General features: G+C 37.9%; 1 protein-coding gene and 1 pseudogene across 1 annotated transcript; both read right to left on the bottom strand.

The window, feature by feature from the left end:
• Window positions 1-2,570: 2,570 nt before the first annotated feature.
• LOC113759643 (putative disease resistance protein At3g14460) lies at window positions 2,571-3,461 on the bottom strand. Its single transcript, XM_027302220.1, has one exon. It carries the CDS (start codon window positions 3,459-3,461, stop codon window positions 2,571-2,573), a length of 891 nt encoding a protein of 296 aa, XP_027158021.1.
• Window positions 3,462-4,791: 1,330 nt separating this feature from the next.
• On the bottom strand, window positions 4,792-6,006 carry LOC113759642 (annotated as a pseudogene).
• Between the last annotated feature and the right edge of the window lie 12,519 nt (window positions 6,007-18,525).

The raw sequence follows: 18,525 nt of genomic DNA, 5'->3' as shown, positions 1-18,525 counted from the left end.
AACTGTTCCCGGTCTGCCATCAATTATCTCGGGATGCACGGTAAGGATGGAAGAATAGTTCTGCAAAAGAAGTAAACAAAGGATGGCCCATGTGAGCATAAGCTGTGTAAGCTGTGCCTAAGTATCTACATTACAGATCTGCAACACGTTTAACTATTATCCTCCTAGTTCTTCCTTTGTTTTTTTTCCAGGAGTGGGGGTATCTTAATGTTGGGGTAGGGGACAAGAAGCATCTGATTAACTGCATATGATGTTAGACAATCAAACACCATGCAAATAAAACAGGGAATGCTAATTCCAGATACAGCCAATATGATGAAATAGGAACTGCTACTTCCAGATACAAACAATATGAATCTACCAGCCAAATTATAGTCAAAACTCAGCAAACACTACTGTCTTTCGCTGGTTGTTCTGCAACCGAGTGATGAACGCAACCACAACATGGCTTTTAGAATTTAGAGGAATCACTTCAAGGAACTTGTGAATTAGATTCCGAAATTTCTTGCCAAGAGATAAAACACCAATTACAGATGTCTGAACAGTCTAGATTTCATTTAAGGATAAAACCAAGAAAGAAACCTTAAGACTGTAAAATTTTTCTAGTGACCACTAAGTCAAAATATTCATCACTCCATGCTCAAAGGACTTGCAACGACTGTGTAGTACACATGTAAGAGAGTAAAAGCTCAACCATTTATGAGCGGACATGTTCTTTCTTACTTCTTACTATATTGTTTGAGTGTCATATAAAAAGGATTCATAGGAAAATCCTTTTGAAATTCTTAAAGACAGTCCCTTCTCCGGCAGTGACTGGAATACAGGGCTCAAAGAGCGGAACAGGTTAGCATTTTAGATTCTCTGGCCTCCACAGATCAAGATATTCAAGCATCCATTTCAGCAGGGAGTTCCTGTTTGGAAAGTACTCCACTACAACAATTCCACATATACCCGAGTCCCTGAGTGGGGGAGTTTCAGGCTTTCAGCAAATGCCACTCTTTTGGGCTTGTCAGGAGCTTTCTGAAATTGACAGCACCAAGAAATTCTAGGCTGGAAAAGAGCAAAATTCAAACAGAAAAGTTCACTTCAACACTTACCATATTTATAGGATGCCCTTATCACAACACAATTCATGATTGGTAAAAGGATTAGGTAGCGCAAGTAAATGAACTATGGGTTAGCAGTTAAAATAGAGTCAATACAGAAAGAAGAAAACGTAGAATGATATCATCAGGAACTCATACTCATTCAGAAAGGGTCAGTATCAGTTCCCTGATTGGAGTTAACAGAGTTTGAGAAATATTTGCATCATATTATACTGTAGTATACTCAAAAACATTTTTAATAGTTCCCTACAATGGTAGCATGGAGAAAGCACAGATCTTGATGTTAGGGAAACATAATGTGCGAACAGGCAAATTAATGCATCAAAAAAATAAAAAGAAAGTATGATTTACCTTCAGTTAAACGGAGAATGCACCACTGATCACAGATGAGTACATCATTGGAAACCACAAAATATGAGCTACCTTGTGCCAATCATCTTCGTCCTTCTTTCTGAATGTAGTATCAACTGAGGGCTGTTTTTGAGTTCTGTCATGAAGAGGAAGATAGCTACCCCTCTTCTGACAATGGCTGAAGCTGAGATCAAATGATTATGTGTGTCCTTAGGCTGGGAGACAGCAATTCTTCTCTCCTGGCAGATATATCACACTGATAAGATTAGACTACTTCAGGGTTCAGGGTTGCTCCTTGGAAAATAAAAATTTTGTCTTTTTATAGGTTAAAATAGAGATAAAAGATTGTTAAGAACCTAAACCAAAACCTTCAGTTAACATTTCAGTCCCGACTCCAATTCTCCAAATCAAGTTTCGGTTAAAAATTCAAGAACTGTTGGTTAGCTTCCTGTTCAAGCAAGAATCAAGGACATGCCGGCTCTACAAATATTGTTCCATTAATCCATTCCTCCATTTGGCCTTTACTATTCCTTGTTTGAAAGCATACCAAAAGATCAAACACAGGCAACTAATATATAAAAGAACTTGATTGCAAGCATTCAAAGAGAATAAAAGTTTCTTTTATTTTTGAAAAAAGGTAGCTCAAATACTTGAACGATGTAGGTCTTGTAACTTTTGGGACTCCTCACGTTGCTAGCGTCTCGGTCAAGGGACTAATTTTCCATCAACTATTACGTAAGGAATCTGTGCAACCTTAGGCCAGTCTTGTCCTTTCTCCCATTCTAACCTTGGTTTTACCAGTGGGCAGCCATCAATTCACACTTTAGTGAGGGAGGCAGGCAATCCCTCTTCTGGTAAGAACTGGAGTTGAATGCAGTACCTGATATCGAGCTTTTGGAGACAGATGAGGTGTCGAAGACCCCGAATAGTTTAGCATTTTCAGATTCTCATGTGCCCACAATAAGAGTATTTGGAGCGTGCAAGGCAGCAGCCAGTCTTCTTCTGGAAATGTCTCTACTTCATCTTTACCACCAATTCTCAAGTATGTGAGAGAGGGGAGTTTCTCCAAGCCCCACTCTCTCTGGTGACTCATGAGCTTTTTGCAATTATAGATCAGAAGGGATTGTAGGCTGAAGGGTAAACCTCCCTCGGGGAAGCACTCGATTCTGGACAACCGTCTAAATCCAGACGTCGAAGAGATGGAAGCAGAGATTCCATCAGTTCTGGCAATGACTTGAGCTTCTTGCAATTCCGAAAAATAATCTGCGTTAGATTGGGAGCTGGCAAGCCTCCCTTCAGAAAAGACACTAGCTCATCGCAGTATTGGATACATAAAGACTGCAATGATGTCAAAATAGCACTGCTGCTACTCTGATTCCCAATCCCACATGATGGAATTGAAACAATGTCAAAACTATTGCAATCTTCAATGTCAAAACTTTTTGGCATAGGAAATGAACCAAGCGAGATGACTGAGAGAGAGTCACAATTAAGTAATCTCAAAAACTCTGGGGATCCACCCTGCAAGCTTTCACTCTCCAGGTTCAAGTTGCAACATTTATAATATTCGAGTGATTTTAGTGAGGCAGGTAGGCAGCTTACCGGAAAGGGTAACAGAGACCCACAATCATCTATTTCCAAATTCTCAAGACTGGTTAACCTGTTGATCTCCAGGTACAAATCTTTCAAATTCTTTAGAGCCCTAATCTTCAACTTACGAAGAGATGAGAGTTGTTGATTGTTTCCATTGAAGATTCTCAATTGAACATTGGGAAGCACAAGTTTGTCACATCCAGAAATCTCAAGGCTTTGCAGTGATGAAAGTTGTTTGGGAAGTTCTCCAATTAGTTTGGGACAATCAATTATGCAAACCTCTTCAAGATTACTAAATACGTCACATTCTGGTATCTGCGAGTACTCCCACTCTGCCATCTTCTTAATTATCAACTTTTTGAGAGATGGGAATGGTTTGGTTGCATGGATGTCTCCATCATGGTTCGCCATCGCGGGTCGCGGTCGCGTCGCGGTCTCAGTTGTTCCACATCCGTCACGGCATATCGGTTGAATATCGGGTGATATGAACATTATAACACATTAAAGTTTTCAAAAATTTTGAAAAAATTACTAAAATTAGAAAATACTAAAAAAGACACAATTTTAAAAAATATCGGAGTCGACTCCGAGTTGACTCTGATATATCATGTATCACGGATTCGAATCGGTCAATATCGGCCGAGTCAGAGCGAGTCGTCGCGGATATGGTGATATCCGCGATTCGTGGATCAGTATCGTACTGGTCCCTTCCGTTCCAGATACGACTCGGCCGATACGTATCGGTATCGGCCGATATGGCGAACCATGGTCTCCATAAAACTCCTCCGTCAAGGTTGATATAATACAACTCATTCCAACAATTTCAAGTGATTGCAAGGCCATTAGCTGCCCAAGTGCAGGCAAGCAAAAGCAATATTTGCAGCTAGATAGACGCAAATATCCCAAATGGCAAAACAAAGAGTTTCCTAGCCAATCTGGAAACGTTGTCCCACAGTATCCATCAATCTCAAGATACTTTATGCTTGAATGAGGTTGTAGGTTTTCAAGCACATCCTTTGCAACTTGTGAATCATTAGTATCAGCATTCCACTTCAAAGTTAACTCTTCAAGGTGTTTCTTGCCCTTAATGTTTGCCATGGTTGTGTCCCTACCAGTGGAAACATTTTGTAGGTTCGAAATCAAGAACTTATCACATAGCTTCAGAAATTTGCCCAACTCCCCAATCATTGAACCAGTATCCTTTCCTATTATAAAATTAGTCAAGACTTGAAGCTTTCTCAATCTACTCATATGTAGTGGCATTCTTTTCAAAGGAGTTCCACGAGTATCCAGGTAAGACAAGTTAATTAACGATGCCAAGTTTACTGGCAACTCTTCAAGTTTCTTACAATTTGGCAGCAGCAAGGTTTGTAGGTTTTACAAGGTGCACATGCTTTCTGGTAGAATTTTCACATATGTAGATGAAAGGTTCAAAAATCGTAGGTGTTTCAAATTGCTAATTGAGTCAGGCAACTTACTGACATCATAGCCAAACAAAGACAGAACCCTTAGGGACTTGAATTTTGACAACATTCCATGTAAAAATTTTTGGCCTACTTTTTTTTTCTGCGGATAGTGATATTTACTTAGATTTAATGGTAGAAATGTTCTCAAATTCTTGGTCTCCCTCAAGAGTTGAAATTTATGATGTGTCATAAAACTAAGATGGTATGAAAAGGTACTTATTCTACCTATTGTACCATGTCCCCCCCAGATGATGATCTTCCAGCCTGAGACAATACTAATTCTGAGAAACAAATCTAGCCAAATCGTTGACAAGGTCATGCATTAAGAAAAAATTGTTGGTTGACTGCTCAAATAGTGACCTCAACCTTAACTCACGCAAGTATTCTTCACCTATTTCTTCAATTCCTCTATTATCACTAGGATACTTCAAAAGGTCATTAGCATGCCATAAATGAATCATTTCCTCTTTGCTAAAGTGGTAATCTTTATGAAATACAACACAATAGGCAAAGCACCTTTTTAGATGGGAAGGAAGATGAATATAGCTTAACTTCAATGCTGGCAAGATGCAATCTTGATGGTCTGTTTGAGTCCACAGTTCACTTACTAAAATATCTTCCCACTCTTCAGCTGTTGTTTCCGAACGCAGGAGACCTGCAACTGTTTTCACAGCCAAAGGCAACCCTCCACACTTCTTCACAATTTTCTTTGCTATCTCTTCAAGTTTTGGACTTTGATTTCCATCATTATTTTCAAATGCATGCTTTTTAAGTAAGAACCAACAATCTTCCTCTACCATCAAATCCAAACGATAAATCGACTCTTTTTAACTCATCATTAATGCAATTTTCTCATCACGTGTTGTCACAATAATCCTACTTTCTAGCATTCCACCTACGAATAGCACCTTCAATTTATCCCAGTCATTGTAGTCCCGATTCCAATAATCATCTAAAACAAGAAGAAACTTGTTCTGAGTATGCCTCAATTGTAACTTCACTTGAAGGGAATTCAAATTTTCACTCGAATCAGAAAATGGAATATTGAGTTCCCCAAGGAGTTCTTTTGTTATCCTGGAAGCATTGTAATCTTCTGATATGTAAACCCATGCTTTTTGAGAAAAATGGTTTTGTACCCTCTTATCATTGTAAACCAATTGAGCAAGAGTGGTCTTACCAATTCCTTCAAGGCCAACTAATGGAATGATAGTGACATTGACTCCATTTGCGCTCTCAAATAGCAGCATAGCAATTATCTTCTCTTTATCAATATCTCTACCATACACAGTGGTCTCATCAACTAAAGAAGTTGAAGGCGCTCGACATGATTGCATTTTTGATTCAACAACTTGCAAACCGATGGGATTAATGTGTTGTATGAAACAGTCTAGTAGAACAATCATTTTTTCTATCTTTGGCATCATCTTCTTAAGGAACTGGTAACTGAAAGCTGAGCTATAAGTAGAAGCATTTACCTGAAAGGTGAGCATTGGTCTTCAGCTTCAACTTTCATTCGTAGTGCCTCGGTGTTGATCTCGTCAAGTAAGTCATCTGTCTGGTTAATTGTATCATGAAGCTCATCTAGCCATCCCTTGATGGATTGGTTCCTCGTTTACTTGTTTTCTGCATCATCAAGCACCGCTCCAACTGCTAGTAAGTTCATCTTGAGTTACTGAAGGAGCTCTTCGTCAATCTTTCCTTTCCGAAACAGATACACAAACTCTGGTGAAGCCAGCCTATCAAACAGCACACGAAGGAAAGCGGAAAGGAAAGAACCTCCCACTGTTAATGCCACATCTTTTCTCTTAGTGCCGGCAAGAAGGAAAATAAACTTGCAACCTAAAACAAGTGGGGATCGAAGAAGAGCCAAAAATGACTTGGATTGGTTTTTGTTTAGTGTTTGATGAAGCTAAATTCATAGGACTTGATACATTTGCATGACCTTGGAATAGATAGAGACACAAATAAGTAGAAAAAAAGGTTGCAAAAACTGAATAGACAAATTTGTCAGGCTATCTATCATTATACATCATCATGGATTCATGATGAATAGACAATTATACTTCTTTGTAGAAAAGAAAGATAACCAGTTAATGTCAATTGTGAGTTAGCGGGCTTTTACTTTCTCTCTCTTTGAGAGCCTCTCGCTCTAACTTTTAGAGTTTCCCTCCTCGGTGTAGGAGAGTGGGAGAACCAGCTTTCAAAGTTTCAAAGCTTCCCAAAAGTTTCAAAATTCAAACACAAATCCCAAACACTGCATCTTTTGGCACCAACCCAGAATTCATCGTGGAATCAGCAACCTTGAGAGGAGACAAATCCAGTTTGTTTGTTCATTGAGTGGAGGAGTAAATGTGTCGGACAAAACATGATCCATTTAGATAAATTTATGGAGCACTAAACTGTGTCGGAAGTTGGACAGTCGTCCTTTTCTCTCTACTATTGTTTCTTATTTTAGAGCCGGTCGGCTCCATCATAATAGACTTTATACCTACGTCTTTTTCGTTGCCTCTTATTAGGAATCACTGATAACATTGCTTGTTTTCGTCTGTGCTATTTCTAACACAGGTCTTTTCAGCTGAGTTTCAAGGTTGAAGAAGTAGTGCTTGGCCTCACTGGAAACAATCCCTCAGAGATGGCAGAGGACTTAACAAGAGCATTCCAAAGGTTTGAGCTGTCAGAAACGGAGTTAGAGGGAGTAGATCTGAGTGGGGATGATATTGAAGAAGGAGTATTGGGATGCCATGGTAGCCTGATTGGAGAGTTGGTAGGGGAAAACATAGCTAATTTCACAGGGGTCAAGAACTTCACTAATCACGCTTGGGGTTATCCCAGAAGGATGAAGTTACTGAGTTAGGTCCTAACCTGTTCCAGTTTCATCTTGAACAAGAAGAGGCAAGAAGAAGATTTTAACAGGGGGTCCATGGATAATGGATAACCAGGTGCTTGTAGTTAAGGAATGGGAAGTGGGGTGCGAGAGGAGCAAAACCTTCTTCCAGCACGCCTGTCTCTAGGTACAACTATGGAATCTACCGGTCCATTGGATGAGCAGGGCGGTGGGGTTTAAGCTTGGAGAGATTTTCAAGAAGGTGAGGGAGGTGATCATCCCAGCAAATGGAGGGAAGGAGGGAAGACACATGAAGATAATGGCTGAAGTAGATGTCACAAAACCACTGATCCAAGGAACAAGAATCAAAAGTACAGAGCAAGCAGTGTGGGTAGAGTTCAGGTATGAACGATGCCCTGACTTCTGCTATAGTTGTGGAATCATTGGACACAGTGACAAAACATGTAATGTGGTGGGTAGGAAGGGAACAATGCAACGAGATGAGCAGTATGGGGCATGGATGAGAGCTGGGAATATTATGGTTTCGCCCTTAAAGGGACGAGTGGAACTAGTAAAAGCAATAGATGGTAGGAGTATGGGAACTGAGGACAGAAGCGGGCAGTTATTAGCAGGGGAAAAAGTGAAGGAGAATAACATAATAGCTATTAGAAGAAATGAAGTGGATCTGGAGGAAAAGGAAAGGAAAGTTCAGGAACACAGGATGAGAAAGGTATACGAGGAGAGGTGGGCCGAAATCTTAAATGACCAAAAGGGGGAGGATAAGGAGAACCAGAAAGGGGAAAATATGGATATCCCCAAGGCAAAAGGAAAAGAAAATGAGGAAAAAAAGGTGAATGAGGAAACAAAAAAAGGAAATATGTTTGAACAGGTAGTAGGACATGTGGATATGGAGGTGGAAAGCAAAGGAAAGGAGAATGGACAAGAGAGGACAGTGGCAGAAGCAAGCGAAGGTTTAGAGGCAATGAAAATGAGGCAGATAGCAACACCTGCTGATGACACAAACAAAAAGGAGGCAAAAAGCCATTTCAAAAAAAAGGGGAAGACCAAGTAGGACACCTCTTAAAACAATTACAAATACAGAAGGAATGAGGGAACTAGGAGGAAAAAGAAAGGTAGATGGCCTGCTGCAAGGGATACAACCAATGGAGGAGGATGATGAAGTGATACCAAAAGTAAAAGTCATGAAATTGGAACAAATCAGTGCCAGAACAACTAAGGAACTGGAGGCTAACCCCCATATGCCTCCACTGTGTAAATGAAAGCTGTGGTGTGGAATTGTCGAGGTGCAGGAGGCCCCTTGACAATTTCCCAACTGAAGGAAGTTTTAAACTTCCACTCTTCTAATGTGGTGTTTTTATGTGAAACAAAGAATCATGAAAAGTTCATGAGGAATGTGCGAAAGGAGGATCAGGTTCGACAATGGTCATTTTGTTAACTCAATAGGAAGAGCAGGGGGACTTGTGCTATTTTGGAATAATGAGGTGCTGATAAAACAAGTAAGTAACACTGACTGGTTCATCAGTGCCTGTATTGTAGACAAAGAATCAAATAGCCACTGGTGGCTTGTTAAGTGATTAATTATGCATATAATTGGTGAATATTTTCCCCTTTATTTTGCTAAAATATGCTGTTAATTGATGAATTTTACTCATATTTGATTTTTGGTGTTGTTTTTAGGAATTGTTGGTGATAATAGAGTAAAAGGTGTATTAAAAGTCGAATTTTCAGAAGACAACATCTTATAAGGCGTGACCACGTCTTTGCTGATGAGAAACCCATGCTTACAGGATGTGAAGCGGGCCACCCTTTGAATCTTTGCTAGCATATTGGAAGACCGTTGATATCCTTAGAAATAGATAATCTATTGCTTCCATCTAGTAGTATGAGTGGAATAGAAGTCCTAATCCTTTCTTTATTGGAAGAAGCATACGTGAAGTGGGATTCTAATTAGTTTCCTAAAGGGAAACGTTTTTCCTTGGGTTAGAAGAGACGTTAGTTAAAAGGGGGGACGTAAGCCTTCAACAGGGCATCTCTTATTCTTTTTCCCCTTTTCCTCTTAAAAAGACTATAAACCCTAGTATTTTGTGGCCGCGAATCCACCATGAGGAGCGGCTAATTTCTTTTCTAGTTGAAGAATAATTGAAGCTTTAGTTCGACAATTCTGTGAGATCTAATTTGAAAAAAATATTGAAAAAAAGAGAAAAATAAAAAAAAAGAAGAAAAAGAAAAAAATTTTGCTGTGAAGTGCACTTGTGTTGTTTTGTGATAGTTGGGCTAATGCCTAAATTGCGTTTGCACTTGCCAAGTTTAGTGAAGTTATTGACACACCTGGAAGCCAGCTATACATGTGAATGACAAAGGAGTTTGATTTCATGCAGAATATTATTGATGTTTCTTTTGATATATGTACACCTAAATAATTCCCTTTTATCCAACCCTTAACCCAAGCCTCGTTACAACCCTTATAAAGACCCTTTGATTTTTGCATTGAATTCATTTTAAGTGGTGAAAATATGATATATTAGCAAGCTTATGGTAATGTCATTTCATGGTGTTGATTTAAGTGTTAAATATCCCCTTAAACACTTGAGTGCAGAGTGTATACATTATTATCCGTGTGAGGGCTGTTGAAACTTGTGCATCCTGATTTTGATAAAATTGTTGAGAAGACATGATACTTGTGTTAGTATGCATTGTGCTATGCGTGTTTGCCATCTTGACTATGATTCTTGGGTAGTGCATGCTTGAGGGCAAGCATTGTTTAGGTGTGGGGGAATTTGTTAAGTGATTAATTATGCATATAATTGGTGAATATTTTCCCCTTTATTTTGCTAAAATATGGTGTTAATTGATGAATTTTACTCATATTTGATTTTTGGTGTTGTTTTTAGGAATTGTTGGTGAGAATAGAGTAAAAGGTGTATTAAAAGTCAAATTTTCAGAAGACAGCATCTTATAAGGCGTGACCACGTCTTTGCTGATGAGAAACCCATGCTTACAGGATGTGAAGCGGGCCACCCTTTGAATCTTTGCTAGCATATTGGAAGACCGTTGATATCTTTAGAAATAGATAATCTATTGCTTCCATCTAATAGTATGAGTGGAATAGGAGTCCTAATCCTTTCTTTATTGGAAGAAGCATACGTGAAGTGGGATTCTAATTAGTTTCCTAAAGGGAAACGTTTTTCCTTGGGTTAGAAGAGACGTTAGTTAAAAGGGGGGACGTAAGCCTTCAGCAGGGCATCTCTTATTCTTTTTCCCCTTTTCCTCTTAAAAAGACTATAAACCCTAGTATTTTGTGGCCGCGAATCCACCATGAGGAGCGGCTAATTTCTTTTCTAGTTGAAGGATAATTGAAGCTTTGGTTCGACAATTTTGTGAGATCTAATTTGATTTGTTTGTTTCATTTATTTATGAGTATTTATATATTCTCTGTTCATTCATGACTATGATTATTTTCTACAGTTAAATACCTGATCAATATTTAATTGTCGAAATAGTCTAGTGCCATCTAAGATATCAAATCCGTAATTGTTTGATGGTTTTAGTATTTGTGGCGTGTGATATAATTTGATTGTAAAAGAAACTTTTGAATCTATGTCACGGGAATATATAATCTAACTTAAATGAATCGAGCGTGTGTGTTTGTTGGTTAGAATTGGTAGCTTCTCTAATTATTAATACTGTCAATAGGTTAAATCCTAAGAGCTTGTTTAGGGTTGCTTAATTGGCAAAAGAAATAGCCACAGAGCGTGTTGTGGTTATCGAAACAGTAAGGCGAGACAGGTTGTCAGAGCGTGTTGACGACCATAACCAATTTATTCATGAATAAGTGATTTCACCATTGCATCGATGATCAGTTAAATGAACCAAAGTGGAAATTAGACCTTTGACTAGAGTGTTGCCTATTCTTGGTTTAGTTTTATTTAATTTTGTGATATTGTCTTTATTTTTATTCAAGTGAGCTATTTAGCTAATTTCTCCTAATCCCCCATTTTTCACAAAGAAATAAATCACCCAGTCCCTGTGGATACGATCCTACTCACTACTATGCTCGAATTCATATTTTAGAGTAGGAACTTTTATTTTTGCTGGTTTGACAAGCCAACATGGCTGGTCTATGTATATGCAAGTACTGCTAGTAATACTAGGAAGGAACAGTGGAAATACATAGAGGAAAGGAAAAAGGACTGGGGAGAGGCTTGGGTTATAGTGGGGGACTTCAATGATCTGAAGTCAGATGAGGAGAAATGGGGAGGTCGAGAGAGAGCAGAAGGAAGCTTTACAGATTTTAACTGTTTTATAAGAGAAAATAATCTAATGGATTTAGAATACCAAGGGGTACCATGGACATGGAGTAGCAGCTGGGAGGGGGATCGTGAGGTGAAGGAGAGATTGGACAGGTGTCTATGTAGTACAGAGTGGATGCAAAGATATGAAAAGGCAAGGTGTAAACATGTTGAAACTGAAGCTTCTAATCATCTCATGTTGATTATAGACACTAATCCAGAGAACAACAAGAGAAGAAGGAGGTTCTATTTCGACCAAAGATGGACAAAGAATCCAGAAACGAAGGATGTGATCCAAGAGGCATAGAGCAAAGATATCTCAGGGTCTAGAATGTTCAAAGTGACTAGAAAAATAAAAGAGTGTAGAATAGCTATCTTGGAATGGAGGAAAAAGGTGCAAGGAAACTCCAAGGTAAGGATAATGGAATTAAAAGAGAAACTGAATATGGAGAGGGAAGGAAATGAGGTAGGAAAGAGTGGTCGAATAGCGGAGCTAAAATCTAAACTGAGCAAGGCATACAAGGAGAAAGAACTGTATTGGAGCCAAAAATCAAGGAGCACATGGCTCAAAGAAGGTGACAGAAATACAGCTTACTTCCACACATCTGTGATGGCAAAGAAGAGGAGAAACACTATAAGTACCTTACAGAAAAGGATGGGACTTGGTGCAAGGATGAAAAAAAGATTGAGGAGGAACTAAGTGAGTACTCCAAGGACCTTTTCTCTACTACAAACCCGGACAACTTTGAGGATATTCTAGTAGAGATACCAAGCATTATTTCTAGCCAAATGAATGAACGGTTGATTAGACCAGTGGATGAAAAGGAGATCAGACAAGCATTGTTCTCTATGCATCCTAATAAAGCACCAAGGACGGATGGTATGTCTCCCCTCTTCTTTTAATACTACAGGTATATCATAAAAGAAGATTTAGTATCTGCAATTAATAGCTTTTTTCATATTGGTTATCTTCTCAAAGTTGTTAAAGAAACAATCATCTCTTTCATTCCAAAAACTGATACTCCTAAGTCAGTTGTGAATTATAGACCTATCAGTTTATGCACTGTCCTGTATAAGATCATTTCAAAAATCATTGCAAATAGACTGAAAAAGGTACTGCAGCACTGCATTAGCAATTCTCAGTCTGTATTCATCCCTAGCAGACAAATTCTTGATAATGTAGTGGTAGCTCATGAAATACTTCATTTTTTTGAAAAATAGGAGAAATAGGAATGTAGGATTCATGGCTGTTAAGCTGGACAAGATGCTGAGACTAGTTGGGAGATAAGAAAGCACAGTGTGTGGATGAAATTGTGGCACATGAAGGTGAAGGCAAAACTGAAACATTTTATGTGGAAATGCTTACAAAACTGCCTTCCAATAAACGAGATTATGTCCAAAAAGCTGGGGAAAGGAGAGGGAAGATGTGATTGCTGTGGGGAAGCTGTGGAAACTATTGAGCACTTGCTCTTTTTTTTTGTGAAAATGCAGCAGAAGTATAGAAAATGACTCTAGGAAGGTGGGATGGGCTACAAGACAAACAACACAACCTATGGCTCTAGTGGGAGAAAGCTACTCAATCACTCTCGATGGAACAAGGACAAGATAGGGTAAATCTCACCATCAACATTTTCTGGCAAATCTGGAAAGCCAGGAACAAAAGAGTCTTTGATAGTGCTAACCAGGAACCTCACAAAACAATATAGAAAGCACAAGAGGAGTGGTTGGAGTTCGAGCAAGCAAGGGAGGAAGAACAGGAGAGCACGACAGGTCAGAACAATAGTGGACACCAATCAAGAAGAGAGCAACTAAGGGAAGATGTGGTATGTTTGTATACGGATGCTGCCATATCAGCAAAAAGAATCAGGACTAGACAAGGGATCATAGCAAGGAATTGGAAAGGAACGATCATGAGAGCCAAAGGAATTGTAAATCAGTGGAACGGAACAGCAAGTAAAGAAAAAGCTCTCGCAGTGAAGAATGCACTACTGATGGCTAAACAAGCAGGATGGACAAAAATTATAGTCCATACTGTGACGGCCCCACCTCCCCCTAAGGCGAACCAAAGGGTTCGGCGGGTCGCCTGCCCAGCTCTCACCGGGACTCAGTCGCTCACTACAGTCCTCACTTAAAATCTGAATAAATCACAAGAATAAATAGGGCAACGATCCAAAACTTAAAGCGAAACTTATATACATTGTCATCCCCAAACGGGAGTGTAAAGATCGAATATACAAAGGTTCTCAATCCTTCATACTCCAACCCGTGCCAAGCACTAGGCGAGAACCACTACAAAAGAAACAAAAGAACTAGACTGGCTAGTCTATGCTCTCATTCTGCTCGGCGTCCCCTGTTAAGGAAAACAAAACTAAAGGGGTGAGCTAAAAGCTCAGTGAGGTTCCGAACAGATAATCAGACAATCAATTTAATACATTAAACATGGAGTATCAATAATTCAAGAAACATTTACAATGGAAAGCGATAGTAACATTCATTAAAAGAATACGGGCTCACATGGAGCTATTTGTTTGTTCGTTCGTTCCCCTGACATTTTCCCTTATTCCTCCAATCGTTTAAAAATACATTTTTGTAAGTAGAATCCCTCGTTCATTCTTTTGTTCGTTCATCCCTTTTCCGGACGTTGACCGGACTCCACCCATCCGGACATTGGCCGGACTCCACCCATCCGGACGTAGCCGGACTACAAGGTAATACTCGAGTATACCAAATTCACCCAGGGTTACCATATCGCCCGATCGAGTCTGCTTCTGGCTCGAGTCGATCGGTAACGAAGGGCAGGGCCCAATTCAGCCAAACGGCTTACATTCATGCGCAACTAGCATTTAATCATTAATCATTGAAACTTTCACATTTACTTAGGTCGAGTGCGATAAAGTACACACTCGCCTAGAAAACTCATTTTAACAATCATTGAAAGTATTTAACACATTATCAATCAATAATAACAAGCCAATAAGTCAAGGAATATAGCAAACAAGGAACACTCACCTAGTTATGCAAAATAACGTGCAAAATATCCTTCCAAATATTACCCTTAGTCACCAGTGAAACCTAAGATTGAACAAGAGAACACATTATAGTTTATCGAGCAAAACATTTAAGGGGAAACGAAGAAACCTGACTAATTAGGAGTAAAGCGTGTAAAGATGACTTTCAAGTAAATAGAGGGTTGTTTGGACCCAAGGATGAAAATAACTAGGGTTTCAAAATCAATCGCAAAACCAAACTCAAAAGGCTTATAGAATTCCAATGGAAAACATTTGACTAACGACAAATCAAAAGACAAATAGATAGGCTAAGAAAATATTCTTTCGGAATCGTAAAGAATCGTTTGTATGACTAAAAGTCACTATATATTATATTCAAATAGAGGTTATATAACAAGGGTTTTGATGAAAATCATATGGAAAAGGAAGACTCTGAAAACCGTATTTGAAAGTAGTTCACTTGTGTGAAAATTTGGGCAGCACGCCCTTTGTGTTTACCTAATTTTCCAACCATTTTGGCTTCATTATTTTCTCAAATCAGTCTCAACATCTCGTACAAAAATAATCTCATTTCCAAAAGCCGTTCACTAGGCTTAAAGTCATTCAAGTCATTTAGCTAGGAAAATAAGTCATTTAGCTAGGAAAAAGATCGGAAAGGAAAGTCAAACCCTAAAATATTCCAATAAGCACAATAAGACTCGATTACAAGTCATAAACCAATGCCAAATACTACCGAAATAAGGTTCCATAAGCATACATAAGCATTAGAGGAAACCAGAAAATCCGGAAATGGAATTAGCTTTAGCCCTGAAAAAAAATAGTTTTTGACCTCATTTTACGGTAATGGTACCAAAGGCACTAAGATTATTGGATGAAGGTGTAAGACCCACCATTTCGAAGCTAAGAGATAGGGCTACAATATTACAGAAGGTCACTCAACCCAGTTTCGAGTGTAACCAGGTCAAAAATGCAATCTACTATACCAGAACCACAAAAACAGATTCACAGAACGTATTCTAGTGTAAACATCATAAATCAGGCTACCTAAGTCCAAATCTAGAAATTCCAAAGCCAACTGAAAGCTAAGAAACAGGGCTACATTTCATCAGAAGACCTCAACAACCAATTTGGAAGCATTCCTAGCCAAAATAACCAATTACAGAAGCAATTCCCAAATTCGGGTAAAACCAGGGCAGCAAGGGTAATTCCATCTTTTCTCAAGCTACGCTACTCCGATTGACCTGAAATTTTGTAAGCACCTCTAAAATGCCATTCCCTACAACTTTTATGTTTTAAGCCAAGGCCAATTCGGCCTTTAACTAGGAACTACAAAACCGGGCAGAATGTTCCCAATAAAACCCTAACTTTCTACAATTTCTTCCAAACCAGAAATTGGTTGTAATCATCCACTTTTTCCACCTTCTAGAGTCATTATATACCATTTCCAAGCATCATAGATAGCCACACAATCATGTTCATATTAAAACAGAAAAATCACCAATAAATAGAAAACTTCACCAATTCAACCACAAATCAAGATGTAATCCATAAAGTTTCATCACATACCACCACTAATCATAAATTAGGCATCATTAGAGGAAGGAAAGTGGTTCTTCACAACTCACCTTAGAAACAAGAGAGAGAGAGCAACTAGTCCTCTTAGCTTTCCAAATAACTCCACACAACACCTCACTATCACTCCCTTAAGTAGTTTTATGGAGCAAAAACAAGATTGGATGGTTGAGTGAGTTGATTGAAGCAAGATTGAAGCCAAAAACTTGAAGAGTTTTCTTTCTTTTGTTGCTTGAAGAGCTCGGCCAAGAGGAAGAGAAAAATGGTGAATTTTTTGGTATTTTTTTGATTTATTTGGTCAATGGTAAGAACATGAATAGTAGTCATAAAGCAACCTCCACTCATAAGGTGACACTTGTCACTTAATTAATACAAGTCTATCACTTTGTTTCCTCTCACACCAATCCAAATTGCAACCTCTACTTATCTCTTAACACCCGGTAAATTAATTCCAGTATCCAAAACCTAACCTAGTTGGCCGAATTTTTCCAAACTTTTCGCACTAGTGGGTCCCACGTCCGATATACGCTCTTAATTTCACATGAACTAACTTATACTAGGAAAATGATTTAAAAAACTATATTTTGCTCATAAAAATTATCTGGGGAATTTTCTAATAAAGAAAAGGTATAAAAGTGTGCAATTAAATAAAATAAAGCCTAGAAATTCGGAAAATTTTCGGGTCCTCACACATACAGACTGAAAATCAGTAGTCGAGCAAATTAATAGATGCAGTGAATATGATTACAGCATTGCAACTATCCTAGAAGATGTGCAGGAACTTAGAACAGGCTTTGACAGGTGTACCTTTGTGTTTATTCCTAGAACAGAAAATGAAATCAGCCATGCACTAGCTCATTTTGCAGTTAAACTGGTGCATAATATTGAATGGGAACATGACTTCCCAATATGGCTGATAGATTTAGTAAAGAAGGAAATGAGGGTAGTATCCCCTTTTTGTAATTAACTCTTGTAATATCAAGTGTTAATATTTATAATAGATGTTATCGTTTGTTGAAAAAAAAAAAGCTAATGTCAATTGTGACAAGAGGCCTGCAATAACTGATGAATAGACAATTATACTTCTTAGAAATGAAAGCTATCTAGTTAATGTAAATTGTGACAAGAGGCCGGCAATAACTAAGGATGGGTTTAATTGATGAACCCAATGTAAGAATATTTTCGTAAACTATACGACCACATATAATATTTGTAAACTAAAATAATCTCTCACAAATTAATGGATAAATAATTATATAAACATATATAGATAATAGTTACAGAATTCGAAAATAAATTAATAATTGTAGCACGTTAGAAACCTATATTAGATGTAGTTAAACTCTTTTACTACAACCTACTAAAGTTTGAGTTTCTCTAACATTGACCTATAGGAAGTTATCTGAGGTCTATCATTATGATATAAAAAGTATGAATGTTGGTATTAGGGAGTGCAAGTGTAAACACTTTTTTATCTTAGTTTTTATTATTTATAAATTACCCTCATGTCTTTTAATTAGAATGATTGCATTTTAATGTGACACTAATTAAAGAAATAAAACACTCCAATTGATTACATTTTAATAGTATTGGTAATTATAATTGACAATTGGTCATTAAAACTATTTACCTACCTTGGATTTCATTTCCAATTATTATACGTATCAAAATTTCTCAATTGAAGCATGAAAATTTTCTCATTAGTCACTAGTTGAGATTTTAAAAAAAAATCAATTTCAAAAAATATATACTCTCTAGAAAATGGAGAGCCATACAAGGACAAGAGAACCTTTATTCATCTATATATCTTCATATAAATATCATGAGTAAATTTTACAATTATTCACTTTTTACCAATATGAAGAATTTTTCATGTTGCTCTTAATAGGTTGCATTTTTGTCATTTTTTATGATTATTTTCCTCTTTTATTTTACCAAATATTGTATTAATTGGAGGATTCTACTTATTTTTGGTAATTATCGCTGGTTGTAGGGATTTGGATAAAAAAGAATTAAAATGAATGATTTCTTCACTAAACTTGCTGTTTGGCATGATCACGTCAAAGTTAGAACTTTGCACTTCCTAGAAAGCTTGAGATTTAGCATATGAGAAGATTTCCAACTCTGAGTCAAAGTCATGATCGGATTCACTTGGCCGAATGGATTGTCGTTTATTTGTAATAGCCTAATAGGACACTAGTCCATTCTTTCTATCTCGACTAGAATAGTAGTCTTAGTAGAAGTAGGAAATAAATCAAGAGAGAGGATAGTCTATTTTATTCTTTCTTTCACGTT

This window comes from Coffea eugenioides, chromosome 2, assembly GCF_003713205.1.
Source record: "Coffea eugenioides isolate CCC68of chromosome 2, Ceug_1.0, whole genome shotgun sequence".
In the NCBI taxonomy this organism is placed as follows: Eukaryota; Viridiplantae; Streptophyta; class Magnoliopsida; order Gentianales; family Rubiaceae; genus Coffea; species Coffea eugenioides.
This window is presented reverse-complemented; position numbering and strand designations above follow the sequence as displayed.